Source organism: Alternaria burnsii (assembly GCF_013036055.1).
Source record: "Alternaria burnsii strain CBS107.38 chromosome Unknown 750, whole genome shotgun sequence".
NCBI classification, from domain to species: Eukaryota; Fungi; Ascomycota; class Dothideomycetes; order Pleosporales; family Pleosporaceae; genus Alternaria; species Alternaria burnsii.
In genome coordinates, this window is record NW_024066108.1 from 2,453,963 (window position 1) to 2,466,119 (window position 12,157).

At 50.4% G+C, this 12,157-nt stretch overlaps 6 protein-coding genes across 6 annotated transcripts; 3 read left to right on the forward strand and 3 right to left on the reverse strand.

The window, feature by feature from the left end:
• Positions 1 to 6: 6 nt before the first annotated feature.
• Positions 7 to 984, forward strand: GT037_002250 (zn-dependent exopeptidase; the record flags this gene model as incomplete). The annotated part of the gene is made up of 3 exons (XM_038927297.1): positions 7 to 77; positions 133 to 390; positions 441 to 984. 3 exons carry the CDS (start codon positions 7 to 9, stop codon positions 982 to 984), a joined length of 873 nt encoding a protein of 290 aa, XP_038790589.1.
• An 802-nt stretch (positions 985 to 1,786) lies between these two features.
• GT037_002251 (zn-dependent exopeptidase) lies at positions 1,787 to 3,301 on the forward strand (the record flags this gene model as incomplete). The annotated part of the gene is made up of 2 exons (XM_038927298.1): positions 1,787 to 1,899; positions 1,945 to 3,301. 2 exons carry the CDS (start codon positions 1,787 to 1,789, stop codon positions 3,299 to 3,301), a joined length of 1,470 nt encoding a protein of 489 aa, XP_038790590.1.
• Positions 3,302 to 4,428: 1,127 nt separating this feature from the next.
• GT037_002252 (uncharacterized protein) lies at positions 4,429 to 5,220 on the reverse strand (the record flags this gene model as incomplete). The annotated part of the gene is made up of 1 exon (XM_038927299.1): positions 4,429 to 5,220. The coding sequence occupies one exon, from the start codon at positions 5,218 to 5,220 to the stop codon at positions 4,429 to 4,431; it is 792 nt and encodes a 263-aa protein (XP_038790591.1).
• Positions 5,221 to 6,400: 1,180 nt separating this feature from the next.
• GT037_002253 (uncharacterized protein) lies at positions 6,401 to 7,111 on the reverse strand (the record flags this gene model as incomplete). The annotated part of the gene is made up of 2 exons (XM_038927300.1): positions 6,401 to 6,897; positions 6,931 to 7,111. 2 exons carry the CDS (start codon positions 7,109 to 7,111, stop codon positions 6,401 to 6,403), a joined length of 678 nt encoding a protein of 225 aa, XP_038790592.1.
• Positions 7,112 to 7,488: 377 nt separating this feature from the next.
• GT037_002254 (uncharacterized protein) lies at positions 7,489 to 9,768 on the reverse strand (the record flags this gene model as incomplete). The annotated part of the gene is made up of 1 exon (XM_038927301.1): positions 7,489 to 9,768. The coding sequence occupies one exon, from the start codon at positions 9,766 to 9,768 to the stop codon at positions 7,489 to 7,491; it is 2,280 nt and encodes a 759-aa protein (XP_038790593.1).
• A 997-nt stretch (positions 9,769 to 10,765) lies between these two features.
• Positions 10,766 to 12,133, forward strand: GT037_002255 (uncharacterized protein; the record flags this gene model as incomplete). Its single annotated transcript, XM_038927302.1, has 2 exons — positions 10,766 to 11,426; positions 11,985 to 12,133. 2 exons carry the CDS (start codon positions 10,766 to 10,768, stop codon positions 12,131 to 12,133), a joined length of 810 nt encoding a protein of 269 aa, XP_038790594.1.
• Between the last annotated feature and the right edge of the window lie 24 nt (positions 12,134 to 12,157).

Here is a 12,157-nt window from a genome sequence, read left to right on the forward strand (position 1 = left end):
GCCATCATGATGTATCCCAACGACCCAAGATGTACCGAACTTGCGTATCCCGACTTGGTCAACTTCGGCGTATCTGTGTAAGCTCACCTGGTGCGCCGCATAGTAAACACAACTAACCGCCCCGTGACATAGCTTCATAGTCGTCGGTATCCTCGTATCGTACCTTCCACAACACTATAAGATCATAGCACGTCGCTCATCGCGTGGTCTCAGCCCCATGTTTGTCCTGCTGGGCACTGTCTCTGGGACGGCCAGCATCGCCAACATCCTGACTCTACCGGAGAGCACAAGAGACATGGGATGCTGCAAGGAGATTGGAAGCTTCCCATGCGCAGCCGCTATGCTCGGCATAGTGCAAATCGGTGTGCAGTGGAGTTGTTTCTTCTTCATGTAGGTCCCGATCAACAGTTGAGCGCGCTACAGATTCTAACAACCAGCAGTATGCTACTCTTTCTCATCTTCTTCCCTCGAGGCTCCTCACCAGACGTACAAGAAGAACAGGATACAGACATGCCCACGTGGAAAGAAGCGGTGCTCGTTCTGGGTGTGTCGCTCGCCTTCTTCGTCGTTGCATTCATCGGCTCCGTCGTCTTCGTATACGCGCTTCCTTCACACGTTCGCGCATGGGCAAACTTCCTCGGCTTGCTTGCCACGGTCCTCGCCGCGATACAGTACATCCCTCAGATCTTCATGACATGGAGACTGCAAGAAACTGGCAGCTTGTCTATTCCCATGATGTGCATACAAACACCGGGGAGCTTCGTCTTTGCAGCCAGTCTTTATGCGAGGCTGGGACCTGGGGGCTGGAGTGCATGGGGCCTGTTCATCTTTACAGGCATCCTGCAAGGCTTCCTGCTAGTCATGGGCCTGTCTTTTGTCTTGAGAGACAGAAAGGCTCAGAAAAGCCAGCAACTCGACGATGCTAGTGGGAGTGATACTGCTGGAGACAGCGAGAGGGCGCCATTATTGCATGGCCAAAGGTAATAGTTGGATCCTTGTTCTCGTTGATATAAAGCTTCATCTCATAATCTTAATGCTTACACATTCACTCTTCTTTGATCCTGGTCTTGTACTAAGTGTGCTTCCCTGTACATATTGTGTTCAGGAAGAACTAGACGCGCCCAGGCATGGACTCTGACATTCAGGTACTCGCTCCCTTTGCGAGCTATATATGTTGGTCTCGCTACACTCATGGTCAGGATTCCCTACACCCGTCGTCAAGGCAAAATCTGGTAGAACTGTACCAGGTCAAACCGAGGGTACTACACCTGCATCATTATGCAATACCTCGGATCCTAAATTCGTATTCGGTTTCTTCTTGGATCGACACTCGAACGAGCCCAAATACCAACACTACGCAAGAGCCATGGAGCAGACCGTATTCACTGGCAAAGCTTGCGTCTCTTTAACCAGCTGTCTAAGAACATGTTGAACATCTCGACTGTTCTCGTCACTTTCGGGTACAAGACACAACGTCCGTGGCGATATTAACCTTCACGCCAAGCCAGCCTATCGCCCTTAGGGAAGGTATCAATGTCCGCCCCTTGGCAACTTGGCAAAGAACGATCTACTCTCTTGTTACCTTCTTTTCCGGACACAGTACCTGCAAGGCCATGATAAGAGTGGGCCAGGAACGGTGTCGCGCGCACAAGTGAGCTGCATATGCCCAGGAGGCCGGAACAGCAAGTGGCGGGGAACATGTGTATATGAGCTCGGCTACCACCTCAAGATATTACTTGCATACTTTTCATAATTGCTACTGGAGCTGGTCAATCGAAACTCCAAGATGAAGGTTTCAAGTGCTATCGTTCTCGCGGGCGCTGCCCAAGCATTTGCTGCTGTGCGACCCCGGCCTTTGGTGTCATCTGGCCCCATCCAGGCTGAGATCAAAACTGAGAAGTAAGATCTCCAAGTCACAAAATTTGACAAAATTGACCATCTCAGGTTAATGAGCAACCTCAAGGCCTTTGACTCCATCGCAAAAGCAAATGGAGGCAATCGTGCTTTCGGTCTCCCAGGTTATGCTGCATCTGTTGACTACATGCTCGCCAAAACCCAGAACACACATTTCAAGACATGGACTCAGGACTTTCCTGCTCTTTTCAACAGAGTTGATTCTATCGAGTTCAGCGTGAGCAACAGTTCCTACCGCGTTATTGGACTTTCATACTCGCCATCCACCACTCCGGAAGGTTTGACGCTGCCGCTTGTGCTGGGTCCTTCTGGAGCTGAAGGTTGCACAAACGAAGCCTACGACAGCTTGGATGTCGAAGGCAAGATCGTCTTGGTACAGCGAGGAGCATGCCCCGATGGCACAACCCTTGCTGGGCGCATGAAGCCTGCCGCTGCCGCCGGCGCGTCTGCCGTAATCATCTACGCAAGCGACACAGCAAATGTTACTGGCGGTACATTATCCAACCCCAACCCTGAATACGTCTCCACTGGCTATATCAACCTTGCCGATGCGGAACCCCTGGTTGCTCGCCTTAATGCTGGCGAGACCATTGAGGCGTACTTCCAGCAAACCCAAACCGTAGAAACGCGCATCACGCAGAACGTCTTCACCGAGACCAAAGATGGCGACCCAACCAACGTCATCATGCTTGGCGCACATCTCGACAGTGTTCAGGCTGGTGCTGGTATCAACGACGACGGCTCAGGCAGCACGCTGATCCTCGAGATCGCCAAGGCACTGAGGAGATTCGGTGTCAAGAACAAAGTACGCTTCGCATGGTGGGGTGCTGAAGAAAACGGTCTACTTGGATCCAAGTACTACACACAGAATCTGAACGCCACAGAGGCCAACAACATCCTCACATACCTCAACTTTGACATGGTCTCCCGCGGCTACTTTGGTGTGTTCGATGGTGACGGCAGCACGTTCAACCTCACCGGTGCCCCAGGATCAGCTGCCATTGAGAAGCTTTTTGTTGATCATTTCGAGAAGGAAGGCGTAAACGTCACAGCAGCACGCTTCACTGGTGGAAGTGACTACCAATCCTTTATGAACATCGGCAAACCTGTTGGTGGTCTTCACACCGGAACAGGTGTCGAGCAGGACCCTTGCTACCACCAGGCTTGCGACACCATTGACAACCCCAACCCAGAGACGTTGACCATCAACGCTAAGGCTGCTGCGCACGTACTCTCGATATTGGCTACCAGGGGTGAGGAAATCATCCCCAAGAGCCCAGTTAACGCAAGCATGATTACTGAGCGCGGTATCATCGGCGTTGAGCCCAGATGGACGCTGCCTGCGGAGGGAGAGATGCACCTATCAACTTGCGGACACGAAGTCTAGATGTAAAAACAAAAGAGTACACGAATTAGCAAAGTCAAGATTTGAAACATGATATGAACTTAATGAGCGAACCTCGCATGACTTCTTGCCAAGGTTCTAAGAATTACCATTCCGACCATCTCGAAATTAAGCCCCATTACATTATGAAGGTGACAATGTTTCACATATTACTTCGTCTTCAATCTCAGAACTATGCAGTTCAATCTTTCTAGTTATCTAATGGTCCAAGTATCCTAGAGAAGATATTACCCTACTTCCGCTCAACCTTCCGCTCATGATGGTTCTGCTGACTCGTCTCGTCAACAGTAAGCGCCAGAGCTTGGGTTTTGTTTGGCGTCCTCGTAGCTGCATCTGCCAAAATTGTATCCTCTGTCGAGGGCAGTTGACTTGATGGTAGTGCTTCGTATCGTATGCTCTTTATTGAACTAAGAGTGGAAGTGGTGCTGAGAAGAGCTTGCGTCTAAATGTCCAAGTTCGTCACGTCGCAAGCCTATCGTAGTCCTTCCACACAGATCTCGGTCTCATAGATTTCCATGGGTTGTGTGTCCTCGCATTGAAGCCAATCGTAGACGTTCCAATATCAATTCTACTGCAACCCACGTGGTAACAGTAATCTTAACATCCTGTCCTGTGCACATGAATCGTTGTGCGCCATACTCCTTCATCAACGCAATCCGTGGCTAGATTCACTTCCTGCGAGTGACTGATGCTCTTCGAAGGCTTCCTCTCGATCAGCTAATGCAGCCTGCAATGAAACACGTATTTTCGATGTACTGGTTCGCTCTATCCTTTGTACAAGGTCATTCTATTTTTATGATTACTATGTTACAGCTAGCTGAACAAGGTCTTCCCCACTACCTAGAATTTCTTGTTTGCAATTTTCGAGCGCGAGCTTCGGCAATTTCCCAGAAGATGGAACCATCGTATACTCCTCGGATGTCGTCTCTGTGCATCCGTCCATCCTGGGGCCAAAGCAGGATGTACATTGCCATCCCTGTGGAGTGTTAATGACTGCAGAATAATTTGTTGGGGTCGTGCGCTATGACCCACATTCTAAGCCTCCAGCAAACCATCCAAAGAAATCGTTTGCGCAACATTGACCTGCCTGTAGGAGTGGAGGTGCGAAGTCAGTGTATGTCTCGCATGAACTTTGTACAACCGCAACTCACCCACACATCGTACATAGTTCGCCATGTTAGGTAGTCCTCGCCCTTGGCGTACTTTTCGAAGATTGCATCGAAACGCCGTGTGTCCAGTTCAGCGTCCAAGTCGTACGCGCCAGTAGTACTTCCATGCCGATTGCGAGTGACATTATCGAGATAGATGGCGAACAAAGGGTGCGGGAGAAAGGATTTCTGTGTGCTGTACGACGAGCATGCGGCCATGGTGATCGCTGCCCATAGGCATAGGGCGATGTTGAAACCGAGTTTGCGGAATCCTATGAATATGTCCCAAGGGTAGATCACTCCATCTTGGTCGGCATCCCAGAAATCGCAGTGCCGTCGGAGTGCACTACGTCGAGTGTCTTTTGCACCTCCAGGCTGACGGCCTTTGTCTAGCATTGGAGTTCCTCTCCGTGTCAAGCTGGAAGATGGCCATGGGGAAAGGCAGTGCTTACTCTCGTATGGATGGGAAATGGCAATGCCCTCGCCGCCTCCTCCTGGCGTACCGTTGTATATATCGCCAACTCCAGGTAGCCAACTGACGTTCCTCAACGAGCTGAGATTGTGGTGTACATCTACCAAAGTTTTCTTGAAAATCGGGTTCCATTGGCCGCGGAGCCTCCCATCACCATCATCTGTATCGACAACTTCTGCACACTCCAGCCCGCTGGTAGCCAATTCATTGTCCTCGAAATCGAAGCTGGCCTTGGCAGAGAAGGTATCAATATGGATGGTCATCGTGCAGTCGGCTTGCATAGTGAATATTGAAGGTCGCGTAAATATGCCTGGAGGTACATAGCTCTTCCATTGTAACTTGACGTACTGTGTCGCAGGCACGATGCTTGCTACAAATTACCATTGTCTGACGTACGTCTTGGCATTCACTTTGGGATACGATACCCGTCCGTTCTTACCGTTTAGGGCGGCCCCTGCGTGTATTTGAGGCTGAATCTTGTTTTGCTAGCTGTCCGCGGCCTGCATGATCGCTTGCTCTCCTTGATGGAGACCAGTCGGTAAGGTCGTGGTGTACGCGAGCAATCAAGACAGATCTTCGCGACGTCATCGTCTAGAGGCTCAAGTTTGCTAGTCTGGTGAGGGAGCGTTGCGATAGATTTGAAACTGCCTCAGGGCTCGCTGTACAACAGAGTCGCGGAGCCTTCACAACATGTCGACCCTACATTGCAGCATGCGGGGTAATTGACGTTCGCAGAGGATTATGAGCAGGGTAGAAGTGAGCTTTGACAGTGTTCAGGGCCAAAGCGTGCCCGATGGCTGGACTACGAATTGACGCGTCTGCCTAAGCCCCGCTTCGTACACCTCAGTGGCCCCAGCGCCCTGTTCGCGTGGCCACATACAAACGACAATATATTCATAACAAGCAAACTAAAAGGCATCAAACAGAACAACATGGTTGTGTAGTGTGCGTTGACCCAACCCGTTGTAACATGAAGTCTGTCTAACCGCCAATACAGGTAGTGGTTATCACTCCAGATTTTGACTTCTATCAACTTTCTGGTAACCCCGGTTCGAACCCGGGCACGACCTTTTTTGGTTGCATGCGATAGTTTTTTTTTTAGAGTTTTTTTCGCAGCGCGCAGCTTGTTCTCTTGCCCTCTCTTGCTGCCGCTTCAGCCTCAATTCGGTTGAACAAACACTCGTCTCTCGAAAGCACTATTTCAGTGTGGCGATGCAACAGCGGATCTATTCGTACTACTCGTCATATCATGTGTGATACCAAGGGTTATCTTCTCAAGCGAGCAACCGTCCTTATTGAATGGAGAAATATCGAGATACTGTCAATAATCACCCGTAGTCAGACACATCAGGGTATCGCTAGCTGCTAAGAAGAATTCTTGATTACTAGACTAGTACGAACGAACGCAAGCTTTGCAGCTGTAGTACACGAGAAATCACCGGCGTCAAGCCAGCCCACAGATCACCTCGCAAGCGACCTGGCCTCCATCTCCCGCCGACAGTCTGGACATTGTAGTCCTCGCATAGTGTCACGCCCAAGGTGTGTACCTTGCCCCTTGAGCAAAGTTGATGCAGCTCGCTGCTGGCTTTCGCAGTCAGTCTTCTTGGCGCTTGTGAACACAGCCTGGACGCGACTTCGTTGGCGTCTGAGGTAGACCTTGCCATATCTCAGCTTCACTGCATGCGCAGACGCATCAGAGCGCTGGTCTTCCAGGACATCCTGCCATTCGCGCATTGGCCGTCTTTTCGGTACGGTTACGCCAATTACATATTGGGGATCCTCGAAAGGGTTCGATGGTATCTGGGAATGATTGGAAGTAAGGGTCGATAGTCCCTGGGGACGATAATGTGACGTGTGAAGATTGGATGCAGGGTTTGATGGTGCCTCGGGTCGATAATGTGATGTAGGATGACCTGAAACCCTGTCGAATGGACCCGACGGCATGTAAACTCCGGAATCTGTTTCAGGACAGATGTCGTACCGTCGCCTACGTGGCGTTTCGGTTGACGCACTCGAAGGAGGCAGTGGATAGGCGAAGCTATCAGTGGCAGCTCGGATTCTAGACCTCCACGTGGAAGGATGGGACGACTGGATTTGATTATCGTCCACAGTACATGATTCCATTGTATTCGAGACCTCGTCATGATGAAAGCATTTTATCGAATCTCTCATACTGGCACAGCGAGCACGTCGGGTTATGTACTATATGATGGTGAGTTGGAAGGAACTTGCGGTTCGAGCGAGAGGTCTGGTCCTGTCAGCAGTAGGACTGCGAGCTTCATCATGAGAACTCACAAAGTATTGATGCGACAGAGTAGTACTGATAAGGCAGCAAATTGGTGTGGTGAATTAACGTGATGATGGGGCGGTGGAACTAGGCTGGTAGAAGTCTGGAGAAGGTCCGCTCTGTACTGCTGCATCGCAACAGAACATGAGGTGCAACTTCCTCTACCATCATGTAGGCATTAAAAAACACCAAAAGCGAGCCAAGACCACGGAAATTTAGCCTTGGATATCCTAACAGCAGGAAAGGACTCGTGTGTAAAACATCATATCAAGTCCTCATGCTCTTCTTCTTCATCTTCGCCGCTCCAGTCCAGCTTCATCAGAAGACGATCAATACCACCTACTCTCAACGGTTCGTAGGCTCCTTCCTCCATCGCCGCTCCAGTTTCTGTACCTGGCGCAGAAGCTCCGATCCTCTCACTGTCAATCTCACGCAGCCGCTCTACAAGTGCTTTGAGATCGCTATCCAGCCTTCTCCTCGCACGATCCATCTCCAGACTGACCTCACTCTCTTCTTTCTTGTAGTTTTGCGAGTAATCTTCTATGCCTTCATCTTCTTCAAGATCCAGATTTTGCTGTATCTTTGTGAGACGTGTGATGTATGCCACTAGCTCGTCGACGTGGGTGCATAGTGTACGCAGCGCCTTTGTGAATGGCTGGTCAGTAAGGAGAAGAGAGTATGCGACCGAAGACAGAAAGCGGCGATGTGCTGAAGCTAGCGCTTCTGGATCATGCTGCTTCTGTAGATCCCCTTCTGTCACGGACTCGCGGAAGCTAGTTGTGTTTGTACGGTCGGAGGCTGCTATTGCTGTTTCCGTTGACGAAGATCCTTGGGGAACAGTGACCCATGCGATAAAATGGCTAAAGGTTTGCTGTATAACTGCTCCGTGAAAGTAAGCTTCGCTCTCTGCAAAGAAAAAGATAGCGGCTGCGCAAGTCGCCCAGATCTTCCGCATGTCCTGTGCTCGCTTCGTAGTGCGTTGTCGACGTCGCTTGAGCATTGCTTTACCGTGCGCGGAGTTGCTGTATTGATACCCGGGCGGGCAAGGATGATCCCTTCGTATCGAGCTGTATCGCCAAAGCTCAGCTAGATGTAGATGGGCTCTTCGGACAGCGAGTAGGGAAGCATTGATGGATGAATAGACATCAAGATCTGCCTTCGTTATGAACAGGTCAAGAGGTGAGCGTATGTCCATCGTCAAAGACGTTGGTACTGATAGCAGTAGGTCGTCAAAGGACATGTTGGCAAGCTGTGGAAGCATCGAGTCCGCATCCTTGGCGCGCCCTGGTGTCCCCGGACGGTTGTTAGACGTGTTGTTGGTGCTGAGATGTAAGAGTTGAGTTGCGACATCCAAAATGTCGTCCGTGTGTTCGTCTTCGCTAGATAGGGTTGAGAGAACAGAGAACGAACGTGCGAGGACCTGATTGATCTCCGCTTCTTTGATGATGACGCCCCTGACGGATTGACCAGGCTTGTTGATTTGTGAGCCTTTGTGCCGGGACGAGATCTTGCCATCTGCCTCTGCGATCAGTGTCAAGGCAAACTCTCCTCTTCCGATCAGAAAGAACTGATGTAGCACCGTCAGTGTCTCGACAATTCTCTCGCGCGGTAAGAGATGCTGCAGAAGGTTTCGAGATAGTGAAAGACGGATGTTCGCAATTGCCTCGGAAAGCATGGCTGTTGATACTGGTGCGCTCACTCGAGAGAGTTGTTGAACATGCTTGGGCAACAGATCAAGCTCTGAAACTGAGTTCGATGCGTCCAATACCTTCACAGCCGACGGCAACGAGCGAATCTGGTTGAGCGATTTACCAACAAAGAGAATAGAAAGAGCCGTCTGCCTTGTGACAAATTTGGGTAGTAGCTTGTTCTGTAGAACAAAAATTTGCTCGTCCGCGTCTTCGTCGTCTTGCTGAATAAAGAAGTCCGAGCGCCCAAACGATGGGAGTCGGCCATATAGCAACCAGGTGGATAGCTGTCGCAGCCACGATGTCTCTGCAACCTTGCTCAAACCTCGGGCGGCCTCTTCGATATCCGGGTAGCCTGTTTGGGCTTCACCCCGCAGCTTATCGATGACAGCAGCTCCAGAGGCAGCCTGTCCGATCATTTTCTCGAACTTTGCAGGAACATCCGATGGTAACATGTAGTTGCTGATGTCCCGCAGCCATTCCATGACTCTAGTCCATTCGGAGAACTCGCTCACGACCCCAGCTAAAGGTACGATATTGTACGCGCCCACGATAGAAGCATCTTGTTTCAGAATACGACTCTCGACTTCCAGCACTTTGCGTTGGAACCGTTCGAGGTGGTAAGAAGTAATCGAAGTAGCAACTGCCCTACAGATGACTGAAGGGTGAGACACGGAAATTCTGGCGACATGATCGCGTGTACTTCGATGCAGACGCGACAGATGGCCGATGGAAGACAGCAACTCTGCTTCGGGCGGAGAGAGTAGACGATGTGCGGTTGCTGTCACGTGGTCCGGGGCATCGAAGAGCGCAGACGGGTGCCCGGAGAGCGAGAGGAGGATTTCGTGGAGCATGGTCGTGGCGCTGATAGATCGCTGGATGCGCGGAACTGCTTCTTCCGTGCCGCCAGTCGCTCGAAAAACACAATAAGCAAGCTCAAGAGCTCGAAGCGACACATTGAACGCGTCGCGCTACGCGCATTACTCGATGTGGATGAATGAGTGGGTTCCAAGGTTGATCGTTAACAAGTCCCCGCGCTAGCGACAGGGTCACGCCCGGCACAGTCGACGGCGATGACCCAAGTCTCTCACAGACAACACCACGCCTTGCATCTACATACCGACTGCACGCCAACGTTTGCCGTCATTTCTCAAATGAAAAACGTATTAATAACGCATTGGCAGTCTCTTGAGAGACAACCTGCCAGGTGCTTCCTGACCCCAGCGCATGTATTTGTCACGATCGAGCCGCATCGCATCTCGGATTCCGCTCTTTGAACATAAGACAGGCAGTCTTACTACACTGACCCATACATATGTTGGTTAGAGGCGACGTGAACCGGCGCCATCGTGCAAAAGTAGGGCACCGCTCGCTAATGGAACACGCCCAACATCTCGTAACGAGCTACGCTCAAGCAAACGAGGACCTCGCCTTTTCGATCAAAGTCAAGGCTATGCTATAGCTCTGCTAATGGCTCTGTGAAGCTGTTGTACAATGGTAGCATTCTTGTCACAAGCGCATCGACAGAACTAGAGGACAATGCCCTCAAAGAAGAAAGGCAGCTTGTGTACGTTCATGAGGAAGCCACATCTCCTCTTGCATCAAACTACGTTTGATTCATCACATCGTATCACGAGAGCTTTCTAGATACGAAGCTCACTCCTGATAGGCTGCATCTCCACGGGTACAACGAAGCGACGTTATGCTACATCCGTTTGGTGCGAGTACCATGAGTGTGACAACTTACTGGTGTAGACAATCACCGTCAGGATGTGCTAGGAAGTCCTCTATCTGAAATATCACTCGTTCTTCCCTGTTCGCCCGAATATCTCTTCTTGATCAATCAGCAATATGAACGCTCTCGATTTTCTAGTCGACTTCGCAACTCTTGTGAGCACTTCGGAAGCCTTGAGACAAGGCTATGATGGAAACAATGTCGATCACAACATCGATCCGATGCACAGTAAAGTGGACTTGGCTTCAGAGCTGGGTGCCCGTCCCACAGAGAAATCACTCCCCATCAACGGAGAGCGGCCAGTCAATACAGCTCAACTTCAGTCCAATATGGCGCCACCCTTGTCGCAAAATATCTTCTCAGCCTATGCGGTCGACCGATCTAGCTCAAACACCCATTGTCATGATCCGTACGAAGAATTCCTTGCGGTTCCCTCAAACCCTCACATGAGTCAATCTTTCGACCAGTTCCTTCATCAACACCCAGTGCTCGGTCTTTCTTTCATGACTGCCGACGGTATGAGCTACCTTGCTTGCGACTGTGAGAGGTTTACCCAGTGGGGTCCGAATCATCAGACGGGCTATTCGCTGCCGACAAAATCAGTATCGTGGAGCCATGTTCAGCCATATCAACAGCCACCGAATCACGATATACGATTCCTAGAAACACAGTTCGTACCCCTTGCGGGAGAAACTCGAGTCCAGTCATCGCAGTGTATGGACGCAGCGTGCCATTGCCAATACACTCCGCCACATCAACAAGCTGTGAGCAACGATTGTGCGCCGCCATATCCAAGAATTGTCTGGGGATCGCATACATCGATTTATGATAAGAAATGTTGGAAAGAAGACGATGAGTGGGCATGGAAATGATAGGGATCATACCGAAGTGAACCGGATGTAGTGCATGCATGTGTACTAAGAGGTAGCGCAGATATCGATACAGACTTAATTGCACATAGACTGTAACTGGTGGGGTTACTTAGTTTGACTATATACGATATGGTCGATGCCTTCTAAAGATACTTTGAAGAAGCGGGGGTCTCTCCGAAGCAGCCAATTCCTTCTGACTGTAAGTTGTAACTGAAAGCGCGATGTGAAACGTGGCTTTGGGCTCCGCTCGCGCACTCGTGGTTCTAAACAGAATGTAATGCGAGGATTCAATATGAGGACAGGGTCTTGTGCATGTTGTGTTGCACATAAGTTGATACCCCGCCCTCTACAAATTCTCTATCAACAGACAAGCTACATCCACTTCTTCTTGTCATGGCGAACAATCACATCATACTCAATGTCTGCGGTCGCAAATTTCGCACTTCAAAATCCGTTCTTTCAGTCTCGCCTTACTTTGAGAGTCTCCTCACACGATGGGAAGACTGTGCAGACTTGCAGGCCGACGGCTCCTATTACATCGACGCGGATGCCGATACCTTCGAGCATATCCTAAACTTCATGCGCCGGCCCTCGAGACTTCCTCTCTACTGAAATAAGAAAGACGGCTTTGACTAT